This window comes from Thalassophryne amazonica, chromosome 12 (genome assembly GCF_902500255.1).
Source record: "Thalassophryne amazonica chromosome 12, fThaAma1.1, whole genome shotgun sequence".
Lineage (NCBI taxonomy): Eukaryota > Metazoa > Chordata > Actinopteri > Batrachoidiformes > Batrachoididae > Thalassophryne > Thalassophryne amazonica.
In genome coordinates this window covers 51,964,691-51,986,004 of record NC_047114.1, presented here as the reverse complement: position 1 = coordinate 51,986,004, position 21,314 = coordinate 51,964,691, and the positions used below count along the sequence as shown (strand labels likewise).

At 41.5% G+C, this 21,314-nt stretch overlaps 1 protein-coding gene across 9 annotated transcripts in view; it reads right to left on the bottom strand.

Moving 5' to 3' along the window:
* Window positions 1-21,314, bottom strand: part of ctnnd2b (catenin (cadherin-associated protein), delta 2b) — a 638,149-nt gene that overhangs the window by 37,566 nt on the left and 579,269 nt on the right. For all 9 annotated transcript variants that reach the window (XM_034183535.1, XM_034183537.1, XM_034183540.1 and 6 more), the window contains 2 exons: window positions 20,524-20,674; window positions 9,519-9,768 (listed from right to left, as the gene is read on the bottom strand). In XM_034183535.1, coding sequence (XP_034039426.1) covers window positions 9,519-9,768; window positions 20,524-20,674 — 401 coding nt within the window. The remainder of the gene's footprint in view (window positions 1-9,518; window positions 9,769-20,523; window positions 20,675-21,314) is intronic.

Genomic DNA, 21,314 nt, shown 5'->3' with positions numbered 1-21,314 from the left:
GTAATTTTGTTGTCATTGTTGTTGTTAACCCACAAGGAATGAGAAGGAAAGCCCCGGACTTAAGAAATCTGGACTTACGTAGGTTGACTTTCAGAGACATCGTTTAACTGTTGTCCAGCTTCGTTCCTGTAGCTGGCACTTCGTCAGAATTTTCAAACAGTTGACAAATGTGAACAAATCCCGATGACAAATTCAATTCGTCTGTATTCCATTTTGGTTGCTGTGTTGATGGTTCCTCATCGTTTGCGTAGTTCCTGTACCGTCAGCGTTCGGTTTGACTGTCGTCCAACTTCGTCTAACCTCCCACGTCTGACGTCTTGCACGAACGTTGATGATATCTGAATGGATCAGTAACTAAAGATCCGATGAGCTGAACGTGACTCGTCCATGTGTGGGATGAAAAGCAACGTTGTCATACAGAAACAATAGCGGCAAACTGCGTTTCCCTAACCGGAAAGAGTTGTGATGTCATCACGCATGCGCGTAGGCGCTGCTGTAGCTGCAACTTCAAAATCAGCCATTACTTATTCATAGGATGACTAGTTCAATATTCAGGCATTTTATCACAAACAGTAATATACAAGATAAAATAATGATATATATAATACATAATACATGCAAGCAACGACTATTGCAGCGTGGGGTGTCATTCTTTTTACATTCTTTTAAAAAATTATTTAAGCAGCTTTAGTTTCAGTCTTTTGAAGAATTTGTCTCCAATTTTAAAGCCATCGACTGTATTCAAGGAAATTTTTTTCAGTAAATTTTATGAAAATCTTTTCAAGCAGCATCTTTAAGTAATGACACAAAGCCATGTGTTGACTCCATTATTATGAAAACAGTTTATTAATTTTTGAGCAGCTGACAAGCTGACAAGCTTGCTCATTAAAACACAAGCAGTCTCCAAATTTTCACTTGAGCTCAGTCAGATTTCCCCTTAAATTTCAAGTCTGCAGGTGGAGGAAATGAGGAAAAAATAGCTCAGGCTGAGTTTGGATCTTTTTTTTTTTTTTTTTTTGCTGATTTTTCATTGCTGCCTCATAGCTCTAAAATAAGTGCAGTATCTTCTACTATTTGCTTCCTTTATCCTCATTTCTGTGTTTGCTGCTTTTTTTTTGTTTAAATTATGAATTTGTCTCCCTCCTCCTCCTCCTCCTGCCACACCTCCAGTCAACCTCAGGTTTTTACCTTTTTGCAAGTCAACGAGCCTCTTTGCTTTCAGAGCGTCTGCTTTTCTTTGGCTTCACCCAGTTTACTGAACTATCATGACGATAAAATCATGACAAATATACATCTATTTTCCACAAAGGGTAACATTAATATGCAGTCTGTGTAGCATTGATATGCAGTGAGACAATCAGGTCCAGTTGACACATCATCCAGATTTAGACTGAGGCACTGGGATGTGTTGCCAGCAGCAGGACACTGTGGACATTTTGATGTGCATGTGTGAATGCTTGTGGTGTGATTCATGTGATTTCAATTCTATGATATGATTAGGTACTGTTTTTTATAACTATAGAGGAGTTTATGTTCTCAACTCTGAACTGCATTTGGGACTGTGGGCGGTTCTCCAGCTTGCAGATGATTCCTACACTGACAAAAAGAAAATACCTGAACCAACTAAAATGAGCAAATATTTGCACAAAGACAAAAACGTCTATCAGTTTGAACATTAAATATCTTGTCTTTGTGGTGTATTCAATTGAATATACAAGGTCTGTTAGAAAAGTATCCAACCTTTTTATTTTTTGCAAAAACCATATGGATTTGAATCACGTGTGATTGCATCAGCCAAGCTTGAACCTTCATGCGCATGCGTGAGTTTTTTTCACGCCTGTCGGTTGCGTCATTCGCCTGTGAGCAGGCTTTGTGTGAGCAGTGGTCCACCCCTCTCGTGCGAATAAAATGTCTGAACGATTTGGAGCTTTGCTGCATCAAATTTTTCCAGAAACTGTGAGAGACCTCCAGGTGGACACCATTCGGAAAATTCAGATGGCTTTCAGGGACGATTTCTTGTGAGGCTTCATCACTGCGTTGCTTTGCGCCATGTGGCTCCGTACCGACACGCGAATTTCTCCGCACATCTGTCTCAATGTGCCGAAAAAGTGCTGATGTCCACGTCTTCTGCAATTTCTGTGGAAGTCAGACGACGTCCCGGATCAACAAAGCCTTCACTTTGGAAATGATCTGGTTGTTTCAGCGGGGTTTGAGCCTGTCGATCGGCGCTCGGAGTGCGCCGCTCTCTCATACGCTGTGGGCGGTCTTTAAACTGGCTGGAGCACTCCTTAATCTGTGTAATCCCCATAAAATCATCCCTGAAAGCCATCTGAATTGTCTGAATGGTGTCCACCTGGAGGTCTCTCACAGTTTCTGGAAAAATTTGATGCAGCAAAGCTCCAAATCGTTCAGACATTTTATTCGCAATAAAAATCCGACGAGAGGGGTGGACCACTGCTCACACAAAGCCTGTTCACAGGCGAATGATGCAACCGACAGGCGTGAAAAAACTCACGCATGCGCACGAAGGTTCAAGCTTGGGTGATGCAATCACACGTGATTCAAATCCATATGGTTTTTGTAAAAACTAAAAAGGTCAAATACTTTTCTAATAGACCTCGTAGATTGAAGAGGATTTGCAAATCATTGTAGTCTGTTTTTATTTTCATTTCACACAATGTCCCAACTTCATTGGAATTGGGGTTGTAGATTAACATGTGTTAATCTAATTTATTAACATCACTTCAGCAAAGGCATTGCATTGAATTGTGCCAAAAAGTTGATGATACTCAATTGGAAACCATTCGCAAGATTTCGTTTTTCAGGCTTTTGGCAATGATGTCATGAGCATTACACAAAACAAACAAACAAACAATCAAAAAGAAATTAAAAGAGTGGTATAATTACTGTGACTGTGCAAGAAGGAGAACGGTGAGGAAAGCCACCAAGACACCCAGACAACCCAGAAAAAGTTTTAGGCTTCTGTGGCTGTGATTGAAGAAATTGTGCACAGTGCAAATTCTGCGTTTTGTATCTCCAGTTATACAGCTTCATGATCAATCAATCAATCAATCAATTTTTTTATATAGCGCCAAATCACAACAAACAGTTGCCCCAAGGCGCTTTATATTGTAAGGCAAGGCCATACAATAATTATGTAAAACCCCAACGGTCAAAACGACCCCCTGTGAGCAAGCACTTGGCTACAGTGGGAAGGAAAACTCCCTTTTAACAGGAAGAAACCTCCAGCAGAACCAGGCTCAGGGAGGGGCAGTCTTCTGCTGGGACTGGTTGGGGCTGAGGGAGAGAACCAGGAAAAAGACATGCTGTGGAGGGGAGCAGAGATCGATCACTAATGATTAAATGCAGAGTGGTGCATACAGAGCAAAAAGAGAAAGAAACAGTGCATCATGGGAACCCCCCAGCAGTCTACGTCTATAGCAGCATAACTAAGGGATGGTTCAGGGTCACCTGATCCAGCCCTAACTATAAGCTTTAGCAAAAAGGAAAGTTTTAAGCCTAATCTTAAAAGTAGAGAGGGTGTCTGTCTCCCTGATCTGAATTGGGAGCTGGTTCCACAGGAGAGGAGCCTGAAAGCTGAAGGCTCTGCCTCCCATTGTACTCTTACAACCCTAGGAACTACAAGTAAGCCTGCAGTCTGAGAGCGAAGTGCTCTATTGGGGTGATATGGTACTACGAGGTCCCTAAGATAAGATGGGACCTGATTATTCAAAACCTTATAAGTAAGAAGAAGAATTTTAAATTCTATTCTAGAATTAACAGGAAGCCAATGAAGAGAGGCCAATATGGGTGAGATATGCTCTCTCCTTCTAGTCCCCGTTAGTACTCTAGCTGCAGCATTTTGAATTAACTGAAGGCTTTTTAGGGAACTTTTAGGACAACCTGATAATAATGAATTACAATAGTCCAGCCTAGAGGAAATAAATGCATGAATTAGTTTTTCAGCATCACTCTGAGACAAGACCTTTCTGATTTTAGAGATATTGCGTAAATGCAAAAAAGCAGTCCTACATATTTGTTTAATATGCGCTTTGAATGACATATCCTGATCAAAAATGACTCCAAGATTTCTCACAGTATTACTAGAGGTCAGGGTAATGCCATCCAGAGTAAGGATCTGGTTAGACACCATGTTTCTAAGATTTGTGGGGCCAAGTACAATAACTTCAGTTTTATCTGAGTTTAAAAGCAGGAAATTAGAGGTCATCCATGTCTTTATGTCTGTAAGACAATCCTGCAGTTTAGCTAATTGGTGTGTGTCCTCTGGCTTCATGGATTGATAAAGCTGGGTATCATCTGCGTAACAATGAAAATTTAAGCAAAACCGTCTAATAATACTGCCTAAGGGAAGCATGTATAAAGTGAATAAAATTGGTCCTAGCACAGAACCCTGTGGAACTCCATAATTAACTTTAGTCTGTGAAGAAGATTCCCCATTTACATGAACAAATTGTAATCTATTAGACAAATATGATTCAAACCACCGCAGCGCAGTGCCTTTAATACCTATGGCATGCTCTAATCTCTGTAATAAAATTTTATGGTCAACAGTATCAAAAGCAGCACTGAGGTCTAACAGAACAAGCACAGAGATGAGTCCACTGTCCGAGGCCATAAGAAGATCATTTGTAACCTTCACTAATGCTGTTTCTGTACTATGATGAATTCTAAAACCTGACTGAAACTCTTCAAATAGACCATTCCTCTGCAGATGATCAGTTAGCTGTTTTACAACTACCCTTTCAAGAATTTTTGAGAGAAAAGGAAGGTTGGAGATTGGCCTATAATTAGCTAAGATAGCTGGGTCAAGTGATGGCTTTTTAAGTAATGGTTTAATTACTGCCACCTTAAAAGCCTGTGGTACATAGCCAACTAATAAAGATAGATTGATCATATTTAAGATCGAAGCATTAAATAATGGTAGGGCTTCCTTGAGCAGCCTGGTAGGAATGGGGTCTAATAAACATGTTGATGGTTTGGATGAAGTAACTAATGAAAATAACTCAGACAGAACAATCGGAGAGAAAGAGTCTAACCAAATACCGGCATCACTGAAAGCAGCCAAAGATAACGATACGTCTTTGGGATGGTTATGAGTAATTTTTTCTCTAATAGTTAAAATTTTGTTAGCAAAGAAAGTCATGAAGTCATTACTAGTTAAAGTTAATGGAATACTCAGCTCAATAGAGCTCTGACTCTTTGTCAGCCTGGCTACAGTGCTGAAAAGAAACCTGGGGTTGTTCTTATTTTCTTCAATTAGTGATGATGAAGTGGTATAGACAAGGGTCTTTCACTAAAACATCAGATCAAGGCTTGTATCTCAGATGTACCTTCTGGCAAACTGTAGGTGAACTTTCAGGTCTTCTTTTTAAGAAAATCCTCCTCTGCTCCACTTCATCATGAAGCTGTATAACTGGGGATATAAAATCCAAAATGTCCAATCACAGCCACAGAAGCCTATAACTTCTTCTGAGTTGTCTAGGTGTCTTGGTGGCTTTGCTCACTCATCTCCTTTTTGCATAATCACTCAGTTTTTGAGAACTGTCTACTCCACACAGATTTAGCACAGAGTGCCATATTGTTTGTATTTCTTCATAATTGATGTGAATAAAGTCCAAGACAAATTCAGTGACTTGGAAATGTTCATGTATCCATCCCCTGACTTTTCCAAAGAAAACTGGCAATAAAACTGATTATTTACAGGTATTATCCTAAAGGGGCCCATTACTTATGCAACCCATCATCTTGGCTTTTATATTTTTAATTAATTTATATCAGGTTGTAGAGATTTACTTTCAGTTTGAGTTTAAGAAAGATCATTTTAGAAATTTTTATATTGAGAAGCCTGGTTTACTTTTTGTATTTGAAATGCCATAAACAAATTAAAATGCGTGAAATACCAAGGGGCTGAATACCTTTGCAAGCCACTGTATTTCAACTTTTAAAATAACTTTTTTCTTGTTTTTGCCAGGAGAAAGTGCTGGAGTTCTTTGGTTCAGGTTGAGAACCACACCCAAAACAGACAAACACTGAGAGACTTCTTTAAAAATGCTACGTTTCTTCAGTAATTTCCACAATAAGGATTTAAACAGACATTGTCTTCCAAACAAGAACGTCTTGTCATCAGGCTGTGAATCCAAATGAGACAATATAACAGGTCAGATTAAGACTTTCTGTTCATTCAGAAGTAGTAGAAAAGCTTGAATCTTCGACTGGACTGGGTTGCTTGACGCGAGGACGTTTCGCTTCAAATCGCAGAAGCTTCCTCAGCTAAAATTCTTGCTCTGATACTCTGACTTCTGTCTTGACTCTTGTAGTGAAGAATAAACAGAAACCACAAAAGCTGGCGTTTTAAACCTAACCAGACCCCTCCTACCGAGAGGCAGACTGCTATAGGCTAGTGACTAAACAATAGCTTTAATTAGCACCTACTGTGCTCTAGTTAGCACCCTCCTAATGACAGGGCAGCTGTCCCTCCTAATGATGGGATGGATGCCTCTCCTGACGGCTCCCTTGACGACTCTCCTGATGACGTGAATGACTCATTACCATGAACAAAAGACAAACTGCTTTGACCTGAATACCCCATTGTAAACAGGGGACAAAGCGTGTATCAGACCCCCTCCCCGCTTAAGGCTGGGTTTCAACTGTTTCACATAGAATGCCTCCTTGACCCCTCTCTGAAACCATTTCTTCTCTCTGGCTAAGATTTTAACTTCCTTGTCCTCAAACATGTGGTTAGTGTCTTTAAGGTGGAGATGAACTGCAGACTGAGGTCCACTGGCGCCCTTTCTGCGGTGCTGGTATAGCCTTTTGTGTAAAGGTTGCTTAGTCTCACCTATGTAGTGTTCGTTACAGTTTTCCTGACATCTGATAGAATACACTACATTGCTCTGTTTGTAACTCGGGATCCTGTCCTTAGGGTGAACTAATTTCTGTCTCAAGGTATTAACCGGTTTAAAGTAAACTGGGATTTTGTGCTGTCTGAAGATCCTCTGTAGTTTTTCTCCTACTCCTGATAAATAAGGGAGAGACGACACTCTTCTTCTTCTTCTTCTTGTCTCTGTCTCCTGTCTATCTGGTCTCTTTGTTCTCTGGGACTTCTGCACTTTGTCCAGGGACCATCGTGGGTACCCACATACTGTGAGGGCTTTCCGGACAAGTTGTTGTTCTTTAGCCCTTCCCTCTGCAGTTGTGGGCACCTGTAGGGCTCTGTGTTGAAGAGTCCTGATCACCCAGAGCTTGTGTACAAGGGGGTGGTTTGAGCCAAAGAGCAGATATTGGTCAGTGCGAGTGGGTTTTCTGTAAACCCCTGTCTGGAGCTGCCTGTTCTCTCTAATCGTAACATCACAGTCCAAGAAGGCTAAATGGCTGTTTCTGGCATCCTCACGTATGAACTTGATATTGGAGTCCACTGAGTTGATGTGCTCTGTAAAGTCCTCAACCTCCTGTTGCTTGATTTTAACCCATGTGTCATCGACATACCCGAACCAGTGACTGGTCTGCGATTTGAAGCGAAACGTCCTCGCGTCAAGCAACCCAGTCCAGTCGAAGATTCAAGCTTCTCTACTATGGAAACCACCTGGACAACTGAGAGCCTACACAGAAATATTCATTCAGAATGTGAATGGTTTTAATATTTGAAACAGTCAAACTGTATGAATGGTCATGTGAGGACTGTAGCTGTAGCTGCTGAGACAATCAACGGGCAGCAGTGGATCTGCGCTCAGTCCATTATTTTGGTACTACAGGCTTCTCTGTGAGGTTGACAGCAACACAGTGCCATGTCTTTTAACAATACACAAACACACTGCTTTGTTTTAAATACGCAGTAAGTCTGTTTCAGGTGATCAGCATGGACCCTTTTTCTCTTAAAAAGGCTTTATTTTACTCAGTGTCATGTTTTGGAAAGTTGTAGTTTCTGCTGCCTGCTACAGCACGCTGCATTGTCTTCATCTCCATTTTTCATGGGACTGTTACAGCATCACATACAGGTCTGGTATATACAGAGTTTTCAGTGTCCCACACCTGACATGGAACATTATTAACCAGTTCAGGAATGAATGAATGAACATCAATTTTGGGGTGGAACCTAAAACCTGAAATGTCAAAATACCATGTCCGTTCAGCACAAACCAGTTGGGAAAACATTCTGGTTCAAAGCCCTAATTTTGATGTAGGATTTGGGCATGTGGAGAGTGTCAGAAAAATTTGTGTCAAAGCTGGTGTTGAAGGTGGAGCAGAAGCAACGTGGGTCTGGAAGTCTCGCAGGACATGGTGGAATGTGCAAACAGCGACCTTGATTTCTAGAACACCATCATCACTAGTGATGAGACATGGATTTATAGGTACGACCCAGAAACCAAATCTCAGTACTCAGAATGGAAACATCCAACATCACACAGGCCAAAGAAAGCACGGTAGGTGAGCAGCAATGTCAATGTCATGTTGACTGTTGTTTTGACTGTCGTGGGGTCGTGCATCATGAGTATGCAACAGAATGCCAAAATATTAATAAAGAGAATTATCGGGCATATCAGGAGATCCTGCATCAGCTTTGTGATGCTGTGCACTGCAAACAACCAGATGTGTGGGTGGCAAAAAGTTGGCAGCTCCATCATGACTATGCACCCCATTCTGCTCAGCCAATTTAGGCTTTCCTGGCCAAACACAACACTCCTGTAACTCATCAGGCTATCTACTTTCCTGATATAGTTCCCTCTGTTTTTTGGCTATTCCCCAGGATCAAAACAACACTAAAAAAGACTAATTTGAGTCACGAGAAGACATCATGCGTAACGAGACGGCACAGCAGGAAACCATTCCCAAACAGGCCTCCCAGAAATGCTTCCAACAATAACAGAACCACTGGGAGAAGTGTGTGTAGTTCCAAGGAGATGACTTTGAAGGGGATTAGGATTTCAGACACAAGTAACTGTATTTTTTGTATTTACCACCACAAAGAGGTAATGTTTTTATTGTTGTGTGTGTATGTTTGTGTGTATATAAATAATCTCTCACTGATTTCCATGTTATTAGTCTGTCAAAAAAGGCATGAATGGATTTCACAAAAAAAAAAAAAAAATGGTGGAAAGGTAGATGTACACAGACAATGGGGCACAACTGAACATGGGACCTTCGGACTGGAAGGCAACAAGAACTCAGTTAGACTGTTGAACCTTGGTGGAGTTATGCATTTTCTGAGTGCTTGCTACTTTCAACATGCAGCAAGGACATTTTTGAGAATGCCGTTAATACTCTTTGGACTATGGAACCATTTTGACTGAAATCAGTAACCATAATCCAGTTTGTTTGGTGAATAAAAAACATTTAGGAAGGGAATAAACCCAGTTCTTCCTGTTATCTCTCTAAAGACATATCATGAAAATTATATTTTTTTTCACGAACTTTGAAGAAAATTTATATGCAGGAGCCAGATTTTAATTCAACCGTCTTTTCCACTCTTTCCTCTCACAGCATCTTCCCACTCGGCTTACTTGTCTCCTTTACTGCGGGCGATGCCGATGAGCTTCTCGATGCCACCAGCATCCCTCAGGGCTTTGGTGTTCTCCATGTTCTTGGTGATGACCTCGTGTAATGCACAGCAGATGGCGGTGATTGTATCATCCGACATCGTCTTCCCCACCAGGCTGCTACTGTTTGTGGCTCCTCCCCCTCCACTGCTCGTGTTGTTGTTGTTGCTGCCTCCAGGCAAACGGTGCACCAGGTCCCTCATGGCGTATTTACCTATGGGCATGATGGGGAAGAGTGACAGCATGGTAATGCGGGTTAAAGGGTTTGGATGTTTAAAGGAAGATAAAGGAGGAAATGTGAATAAAAGAGATTGAGTTTATGGTTTTGTTCTTGCTATACTTTGATCGAACATTAAGTTCAGTAAATTACATTACAAGTCCAAGGAGACATCTTTAAATGATGTGCTGCCTGATAATCTTTTAAAAATTCTAAGATATTGCTAAAAACTAAGAAAAATATTAACAGTTTCCTAGCATCACCTTTACAAGTACATGTACCAGTAAACCAATAGCTGTAGAAAGGTGTGTATGGCAGCCATGAACTTGGTGTGGCACATCACACATTTCACTTTGATACATCTGAACGTGAGCATGGAGAAGGACGTACACCACATTTTTGTGCGTATGCAGTCTTTGTACATGAGGCCCCAGGTGAGTATGTCAAACTGCAGAAAAGAAAGGGTGTGAGACACAAATGAAGACATTATGGGAGGCCAGACCCTTCCATGGGATGTGCCACTGGCAGATAGAGGGGGTAGTTGACACCAAGAAATCCTATCAATTTGTAGAAAACACTGGGCTGAAGGACAGCACAGATTCTGCTCAGGTCAGCACAAAAACAGGCCCTAAACACCATAGCCGACAGGACTCGAGGTGCAGGCTGTGTAAAGACACGATTGAGACAGTCCCACACATAGTGACAGGGTGCAAGATGCAAGCTAGGACACTGTACAGTGACACACAACCAAGTCATTTGGATTGTGTACAGACACACCTGTACCAAAAACAGACTGGAAGTACCAACGTTGAAGTGGGGAACACCACCAGAGGTGGTTGAGAACAGCTGAGCTATGGTGCTGAGGGGCTTCCAAGTTCAAGACAGATAAACAGATGCTGGCTACCAATCAGACAGAGTGGTGGTTTACAAGGAGCACAAAGTGCAGTTGTGATTGATAAATTACTGCAACATAAATGGTAATATGGACTGCATTTACGAGTATATAGCCCTTTTCCATCTGCATCAGACGCTCAAAGCGCTTTACAATTATGCCTCACATTCACCCCAATGTCAGGGTGCTGCCATACAAGGCGCTCACTACACACCGGGAGCAATAGGGGATTAAAGGCCTTGCCCAAGGGCCCTTAGTGATTTTTCAGTCAGGCAGGGATTTAAACCCATGATCTTCTGGACTCAAGCCCAACACCTTAACCACTAGACCATCACCTCCCCTGCAACATCATAAAGAAAGAGCATGAGAAAAATTGAGAAGTATCAGGGGCTGAAGGAAGAATTAGAAAAGATGTGGAGGATAAAAGGCACAGTTGTCTCTTAGTGGCAGTAAAAGGTCTGGGGACTGTGACCCCCAAATGGTTATAATGGTTCCAGCAGGTTCCAGGTACCACATATGAGGTCTCTGTCTAGGAGTGTGCAGTCCGTAGAGCAACTAAGATGCTACATAAGACCCTCAGTCTCTCAGTTATTATTCCTCTAACTGAAAAGTTAACTTTTATAAAGTTAAACTGATAAACCCCTAAATATCTAGCGGATGTTACAGCAAAAGATCTATGGAGCTAAATCAAGGCCAAAAGTTTTGTAATCTGAAAATAAAAAAAGATTGAAAAAATAAATTTTGAAACTGAAAATTAAAGTTTTGTAATCTGAAAATTTAAAAAAAGATTGAAAAATAAATTTTGAAACTGAAAATTAAAGTTTTGTTCTTGAATTTTATAATCATTTAAAAAGTATTATCAAAATAAAAATAAGTGTAAGTTATATATTTTTCAGTTTAAATAAATTTTTGATTCAGCTCTGTAATTTTTTTGATCAAATAATTAATTTTCATTCATATTTCTTTTTTTCACCTTCAGATCTTTTTTTCTCTTTCAGATCTTATTTTTTCAGTTTCAAACTTCTGGCCCCGTTCTGGCGTGGGAGGGCGTGGCTTCGATTGAGAGGGGTGTGGAATTGTGAGTGACAGTCCTCACATGATGTTGTTTTCAGGAAACGTGGGTACTTTGATAGATAATGACTTAACACTTTCTCTCCACTGTGTTGTCTTGATACCTGTAAATAAAGTGATGCTAAAGATGTCTATTACAAGTAATTCTAGACCACTCTTGGTCATTTTTTGATGTTTAAAAACTGGAAAAAATGCAAGATTGTAAAGTTTAACACCTATACCTAAAAAACCGATGTGTCCCAAATCCACACAAGACCGTGAACACAGCGCAGCATAGCCGCATGAAAATGAGGCAGGTCACTCATTTTACAGGCTGCAGTGCAGTGTTACGAGCTTTCTAAGTGACACACAGAGACCTGGCTCAGCAGATCTGAAGGAAGCTTTAATATGGACACAACCAAGCAGACCGCCCTGAAATCCAAATCCAAAGCCGCCTGGAAGAGCGCTCCGGCTACCGGCGGTGTGAAGAAGACTCGCCATTACAGGCGCAGCATGGTGGCGCTGAGAGAGATCCGCCGCTACCAGAAATCCACGGAGCTGCTGATCCACAAGCTGCCGTTCCAGCACCGGATGAGAGAAATCGCTCAGGACTTCAAGACCGACCTCCGCTTTCAGAGCTCCGCTGTGATGATCTGCAGGACTCCGGCGAGGCACCTGGTCGGCAGGTTGTGGATCAGCAGCTCGGTGGATTTCTGGTAGCGGTGGATCTCTCTCAGCCCCACGGTGCCAGGCCTGTAATGGTGGGGGTTCTTCACACCGCCGATAGCCGGAGTGCTCTTCCGGGCGGCTTTGGATTTGGATTTACGGGCGGTCAACTTTGTTACATCGTCATTAAATTCACTATTCGGTACAACATACGGATCCACTGAACCAACTGCTACACATCAATCACAACAAACAGCTTTATCTCGAGGGTTTAAAGCCTCGTAATAAGCTTTCATTCTCTCTATTTTCTTTCACGCCCCAGCTGCATAGTAAATAAACGATGGAGACAGGAGCAGAGTCATCTATCAAAGTACCCATGTTTCCTGAATGCAATATCATGTGAGGACTGATTGCCCTGCTGTCACTCACAATTCCACGCCCCTCTCAATCGAAGCCACGCCCTCCCACACCAGAACGGCCCCAAAAGTTTGAAACTGAAAAAATAAGAGCTGAAAGTGAAAAAAAGATCTGAAGGCGAAAAAAAGAAATATGAATGAAAATAAATTATTTGATCAAAAAAATTGCAGTTTATTTAAACTGAAAAATATATATCTTACACTTATTTTTATTTTGATAATACTTTTTAAATGATTTAAAATTCAAGAACAAACAATGAATTTTTAGTTTCAAAATTAATTTTTTCAATCTTTTTTTATTTTCAGATTACAAAACTTTAATTTTCAGTTTCAAAATTGATTTTTTCAATCTTTTTTATTTTCAGATTACAAAACTTTTGGCCTTGATTTAGCTCCATAAAGATCAGCCTTCTCTCAGCTAAAGAGACCTGGTGACCAGAAAGGAAAAAAAGGGGGAGTGTAAAAAAAAAAGATCAGTTATTTTCACAGCTATACAGTCTTGCAGACGTGTCGCAGGAGACATGCACAGCAAGGCAATTTTAACTTCTGGTTAAAATTTTAAACAAATTCCGGACAACTTATCGAAATTAATGTCACCTCTGTCATTTTTACAAAGTGAAAATATCAGCTATATGTTTTAGTTTTAAAAATATAAGCCTGAAATATATGATTTCAGGCTTTACAAATGTTTTTAACTGTTAAGCTTTATTCACTACGCCCGCAAAAAGATGTAAGCAGTCTAAAAGTTATTTGAACTAAATTTAGTGGAAGTTAATTGGTCCACTGATGGTTTTCAAAGTTAGCTGAAAAGCTAATCAGCTAACAAAAAAGTTAGCTTTGCTAATTAGCAGTTAGCAAATTAACGGAACTGTGCACACCACTGGAAGAAAGAACACTTTAATCCTCAAGAGACCAAGCTATTTTAGCGACTAACATGGTAGGATAATTATATCTTTAAATATAGAAGAACTGGTGACTAGCAAATATGCCAATACTATAACACAAATCTCAATGAACCCATCAGTCATCCTTTGTGACAAACATGAGCTATTTTCATCCTCACTCTGGGTATCAAGAATCAGTCTCAGTGCTTGTGCAGCTGAAAACCTTGCTATTCTAGGTGTGTTGGCCATGCTTCCCTGCAAAACAGTAAAATATAATAATTAGAGTCAGCAAATTACGATCCGAAGCTATAATGTCAAAAATCTCATAGATCTTCCCGGGGGCTATAAGTGACCTTGCAGAAGTTTGGATTATACGTACTTGCCACACAGATCAGCTGATATTTGCAAAATTCTATGAACAAATACAGGAAAAATACATTGACAAATTCATGGTAGGAAACCTTTTTCCGATTAAAACTTGAAAACTGGTGCACAAAAATATATGCCTGGGGTCATAAATGACCCCACTCAGTCCCTTCAGGGTTAAACATTCGATCGCCTGTTATCAAACAGTGTATTGACAGACCATTTTATCATATTAATACAGTGTACGCAAAGGCAAGGCAATGTGTCAAATCATAAAAGACACACATGCTAATTATAACCTGGATGTCTACAAATGGCAGCCATGAATGACACCTTCACATGCTCACACACACAGTTCAGCTCCAAGCTTCAAACATCAGACAGAATAAGTGGAAGGAGGCATGTGGCTGTTGCTATGGGGACCAATAGAAAAGCAGAGTTTATTACATACCTCACTGTGTCTGTAAATAAATAAATCAAGCATCAGGGCGCAAAGTGACTTGGTGGTTAGCACGGTTGCCTCACAGCAAGAAGGTCCTGGGATCACTTTTCACCTGGTTCTTAATGTGTGCATGTTCACCCTGTGTTTGTGTGGGTTCCTTCCAGGTACTCTGGCTTCCTCCCACTTATAAGGACATGCAAGTTAGGTGACCTAGAAACGTTAAATTAAGAGTAGGTGTGAATGGGTTTGTCTGTCTATATGTGGCCCTGTGATAGACCAGAGAGAGTCCAGAGACTGCTGGGACCAGACTCCAGCACCCCCATGACTCTTGAATGAAGTAAGCAGGTATATAAAATGAATGAATCAAGCATCAAACAGCCAACTAGAGCAACACTACTATCTGCATTAGGGCCCCATCACACATCGTATGAATAGGTACAATAAGGGCGAATCACAGCAAAACAGCTCGTATGAGCGAGCCACGAAAACACTGAGCCAACGTCAGGAGGGACACATGGTCGGGCAGGCATGAACGATCCTGCTACGACGGTTTCGCGCATGAACACAGTGCGATCAGCTGGAGCATGGGGAACGACATCGCACAGCTGCTGTGGCAAAAAATAAAAATAAAACATACATGCCACCCACGAGATTTGAACCTGCAATTTACAAAAGCTCTGATTACTAGACAGAAACTTTATCACTGCGCTACCATTGCTGTCCTATAAAAGGTGGCTAAAATGCCTGAAATCAAGGAGATAAACATATTAAAAAAAAACACACACACACCATAAAAAACACTGCATTTTATTGAATCCCTCTTATCGATTGAACAATACAAATATGAACCGTCTGTTCCTCTGTAGATGACCCATGGTTACAGATGTACAGTCATGACATGAATGAACCAGTGCGCTCTTATCATGTCCACATCTGCTGAACCCGGCATGTCCAGCTGGCCCCATGTGTGTGTCTGGCCCGACACGCGTGTGCTGTGGACGGCGCGCCGCAGGACAGACACTGCATCATGTGGAACAGAACTCACGTGGGTGACATGACATTCAGATCACCTGCTGCGTGTTATGATCTGATGGTCCATTTCACCTGGGGCAGGCTGTTAATGTGCGCGCTGTGAGTTCGCTTGCTACAGCCCATCGCAACAGTGATATATGTTTTTATGTATGTCCACATGAGGACAGCAAGCAGACACATGTGCATCACAGTGGACAGTTGTTAGGTCATGTCCGTCCAAACACAGTACATGTACAGGGATGTCCAGAACCAGAGATCTTAACAGCTGTTGCTGTCGGCGGTGACATCCCCTGTCAGTCCAGTGCACACACCAATGTGTCACTCTGTGTCTGTGTTATGTGATCATTTCTTTTTAATTATTTGTTATGTAACTGTGTATGTAGGTAGTGTTGTACTTATTAATATACCTGTCCTGGCTGTGGTTTCAGTGTTCTAAATGTGACACCATGTGTGCACTGAGCCCGTCATTTGTAGTTGTCAGTGAGTCTCTGGTCAGCAGCTGGGAGGCGGCTCGCTGTGCTGTGTGTGCTCTGATGTGGCTGGCCGCTCCATCTGTATATCCATATCAGCAGTTCATGCAAGTGCGCTCACAACCACAAGCCCCCCCAGGTACGCCACATGTGTGGTGGATGGGGGGCAACACACGCACAATTCACCCGCATGGCACATGTGTTGCAGGGGGAGCCAACACTGTCATAGCACGTGTGTTGCTGTTTTGCAACGCCACATTCATGGGGGAACTTAGACAAATTTCACATCTGCTCACTATTTTCTTGCTAACAGTGCGAATGGCCACACATTTTCTAAGTGTCAAGCAAGCGGTGTTAAATATTTGTGTGTGTCACCTGGAACTTGGCCAACACTTGCCGTGAGAGGGATTAAATGAGCTCTCACAGGGCACTCTCTGTCTTTCAGCCGCTGGTTTGCGCAAATAGTTGTAGCAACAGCTGTACGAGGCGTTTCAGGCAGCTCCGATTTTACACAACTTTCATACGGTTCCTGCTTCATGCGCAATTTGGCCACATTCGTACTATGTATGAAGGGAAAAAAAAAATTAAAATAAAACAACCAATCTGCATTCTGCAGAAATAACGACAAATGATATAAAATCCTCATTGTCAGGTTTTCAACATTCCAGCAGACAGCTATGGAAAGAAAATTTGAAGGAGTACAAATAAAAAAAAAACCTAACTGAAAATGTGTCAGTTTTAACATGCGCCTCATTCATGTAATCAAGTGATGTGCACTGTGAGATAACTGCTGTTATCATCAATTAGGCTCTTCTGAAATCCCTCCATTGAGTTCAAATAGGGGTTAAAAAATGCTAGTGATGTATGGCACATGATGCCAATTTAGAGCAACCCATTTCCAACTCAGCTAAATTGAAATCAGTTTATTTATAGAATGCCAAAGAATACGATGTCACCACAACATGCTATACATGAGACAGGTCTAGACTAGTTTACCCACCCCATGATGAAGAACATTGGCAATAGAAAATAAAAACTCCCTGTTAACCTCCAAAATGTGAATTATCCATAAACTGTGGTTTGCAAAACATGAACACTGAAAAAATATCTCCCAAATCGTGAACGCAGATCTCGCAAAACATAAGTTGCAAAAAGTGAATTTCTTCACAATTTAGTGTAAGTGCTTGGCTGAGGAACCATGGTGTGAAGTACCATCTGTGGGATTATGACTGTGCAGCTGTCACTTTCATAGCACCACGGGGCTTTGTGCCACCCTTTGACTCGCGTGCGCGACCATGACACTTGCACGAATTTGATCCCTGCACTGGCACACAATCTGGCGTGCCAATGAGTGAACTCATCATAAAATGTTGCTATCAGGCTGGAAAGCCGGGACAGGCCGGACGCAAATCCACGACGCAGGTACACAGCTCTGTGGAGGAAAAATGTTTACTAAATAAGCAGACTTAGGTCGGTACACGGATAGGCGGTCCAAACAAAGCAACAAGATCCAGAACATCAGGCAAAAAGCGTGGTCAAAAGGCACGCAGGTAGTCGTCATAAACCGAAGAGGCACAATAAGCAAGGCAAGAGAACAAGAACAGAGCTGGTAAGAAGGCATTAGGCACATCAACCTGGGAAAGGACAGATTCAAACTGAGCGGCTTATAAAGCACCCAAGTGATTAACCGAAACACAGAACAGGTGTGGAGGGAAACACCCAGAATTGGGGCATGGCCAGACGGACGGAGACACTCACCACCAAGAACCGAGAGAAAAAGGCAAGAGACAACAGGACAGAGTAAACCCAAGCAGAAAAAGAGACAAACCAAGCACCAAAATCACCCCCACGACCCTGACAGTTGCAAACTGTGCGTAAACTGTGCGCGGCTGCTGTCAGTGCGCAAAGAAAATTTTGAAATGTTCAAAACTTCTGGCACTCATTAATTTTGTGAACAAGTCATGCTAGTGACTTTGCACAACCTATTTGAAAACACTGCGTGCCACTGCATGTCACTGTGCAGAGTGCAACTGAACTTGAAGTTGAGATTATGACGAGCTGGTACATCTATAATAAACATAAGTTTATAGATACATGATCTAAGTCCGAAGAAGGAATGAAATGCACCTGTTTTACCAATCCATTAATAATAATAATAAATATTACAAGATATATTTCTCTGTGATTCGGGAGCGATAAGAGATTGGTTTCATCAGCCAAGTTCTGAGAGCAAATGCATCATTTGCTACGAAGTTGTATAACATGGCATCAAGCGGGACACATTGGCATGACAAATTGGGTGGCAGTGCAGGCGATCTTTCACGTTGGGTGAACAATCCAACATTTGGTGAATTCTGCTTCATGATGATAAGAAGAGTCGACATCGAAGGATCAAAAGTGACATTGCTATGAACGCATGGCCACCACAAGCCAGTTATCCCTGTGGGAACTTTTCTGACACCTCCTGCTTAAAACCCAAAAAGTCAGAAGGATTGTGAGGCCCCGCATTCACGATCTGTATTCACACGGGAAACCAAAATCAAGCGAGATTTTGCACTTCTGCACCACAGGAGGTTTCTGGCCTCCCTGAGCTCACCTTAGGCACCTGCGTTTGACAGTGTATCAGACTTCCCACCTGCCAATGTCCCCAGACCGGGTCATGCCCAGCGCTTGACACCAGAACCAAGAGCCCGCTTGCAAAAATGACAGTGGCTCAAACACTTATTTTCCTCACTATATGTCATGAATGATATTCATGTTTTGCAACTTATGCTTTGTGAGACCTGTGTTCACGTTTGGTGGGATATTTTATTCATGGCTTGCAGCAAAATTATTAATTGTTCACGGATATTCAGGGTTTGTGTAAATTTCCATTAATAGCTTGCTGATAACTCACGATTTGCAGCAGATTCATGTTATGGAGGTCAACATCAGTCAACGTTTTTAGAATTAGGACCTGATTAAGAAACTGTAATCAAACCAGACTCATTGGGAGGACAAACTGCTTTCATACTCAAAATAAAATAATAATAATAATAAAAATTGACAGAACATGCAATGACATAAATGTTGCAGCTGAACAACCTTATGTGTAGCTCAGTGTGCACAATGATGTAAAGATTGAAGTCCAAGTGAGATCCAAGTCCAAGTGCAGATCCGTCATTTTAGGATAACATTTGCCATGGCTTACCCCAACCTCGGATCCACTTCTGTCCTGTTCAGGATCATCATTAACCCCCCCCAGTCCCCCGCCCCCCGCTGACTGAAGTAGTTCTCCTTGCTGCTACAACTGTGTTGTAGATTATCCCATTAAAGTACTTTCTGACACTGCATTCATGTTCTGGCAGTATGTGGTAGACAGTAAACTATATGTTCCACTGTTTTAAATGAGAGGATAATGGAAAACAGTGCCACAGCTGGCTGTGAGAGCAGCATCCATACACTGTAACAATACTGTACGTGCTTGTCCGCAATGAGTACTAATTGAATTGTAGACAGTGCCAGCATATTATTGTTGCATGCCAAATTCAGGAGTGCTGGATGGAAAAGATGCTTTCTTGCATAGGGTTAGCTTCATTCTTTTCTCTCATGTAGTAAGGGATAAGTGTTTGCCCATTTCTCCATCCTTCACCGGAGAAACAGGGGTCACAGAAAGGCGTCTTGTATTTTCCACACTATTTGTTGCACCTGAGTATTTCAAACATGATGCTCTTGCTTTATGCAACCAGAAAAAAAGGAAATTAATCAACGCATTATTTATTTATAATGGAAACACTGTGCTGGCAAGTAGAAGCTAACAAGCTAATTAATATCATTGTTTGAGGCACAAAGAACTTCGGAGTAAACTGCTTCCTGTTCTGAACAGACAAAAACATCTTTTCAGAGCTAAATCTGTGCACATTTACCTCACTAAATGTAAGTCAACATGTTAAAGCTCATACATTTCCAAAACATCACAGTTAACCTTACCTTAGCCTAGCTGTTGTCCTCGTAACTTTTGTGGAAGTCCCACAAAGTACAAACAAGTGGAATTCCAAGTAGCATAAAGGTTAGGTTATTCCATGTCTATATCGAAGTGTGTGGGCTTTCAGTTTGAGAGCATGATTTAATAATTCCACTTGTTCTCTAGAATCCAACATTTCTTCCTGATTCATATCTTCTTCTTCTTTTTCTTTAACAGTGGTTCACACCCAATTTTATGTTGCATTACGTCACAATCTCCTCCACAGTGTGGATTGCACAGTATCCTTCTCAGATCAGTATACAGGAGCAGCCTGTCATGCACGTACATGCTGCCATAATATGCATAATGCTGTATTTTTCAAATACAAGTTGTTTATATTTAACTTGCAAGACTAGTTAAAAAGTAAAAACAAACAAGCAAACAAACAAACAAAAAACCCTCCAACTTATAGTCCAGAAAATACAGTAATTCAGATGACATTAACCATAATTTCCTACTAGAGGAACAGTAAAAAGGAAATGAATAACCGGCCAATGCTGCATGCTCCATTTGACACTGTCAGCTACTCACCAATCAGCTCTTTATTCCTGATGTCCAGAGCCATGTTTCTCAGTGCGGTGGCCACAGCACACACCACGCGGTCGTTGTCTATCCTCAGTAGCTCCACTAAGATCGGAAGGCCCTTCTCCTTACGTACAGCTGCTCGGATATACACGGACCACTGTGTTGCACAGAGGAGGACAAAGCACCACAATGACAGCAGATTCCTAATTTAAGAGCTCTACCACAACTTTGTTAACAGCTACTGTATATCAATTTGTTGCCAAAAATTTTCTCTGATGACATCACTATGATTGAGGAAGTATTATAAGTGGTCTGAGTTAACCTTGTGCAGTCGATACAAAATGGATTCAAGAATGGTCTAGGATTCCTCTACAACATTATATCATAGTGGCAATGTTATACTTTACATTTTGCCTGCTGTGCATTCTGAGGTTGTGATACTCTTTCAGATGCCACCAACTAGAGGATAATTTTCGGGAATTCCCGTGGGTCACGTGATTCCTGCGGGATTCCCACGGGATGGGAGTCAAAATTTTATCAATCCCGTGATTGGGATGGGACGGGAATAAAAATGAACGGGAGCGGGCAGGAGCGGGAATGCCAAAAATAGATGATGATTTTCATCTATTTAAAACAACCAAAACGTGTTCACACCGGGCGCGATCAGATGCTACAAATTTGTCCGGTGTGTCGCTCTGCTTTTGCTGTGAAAATTCTTCCCGGTGCGTCATCAAATAGGAGGAGCTTCCATTCCGTTTGCCAGCTCCGGTTGTCAGTCAAGTTAACATGACGGACCT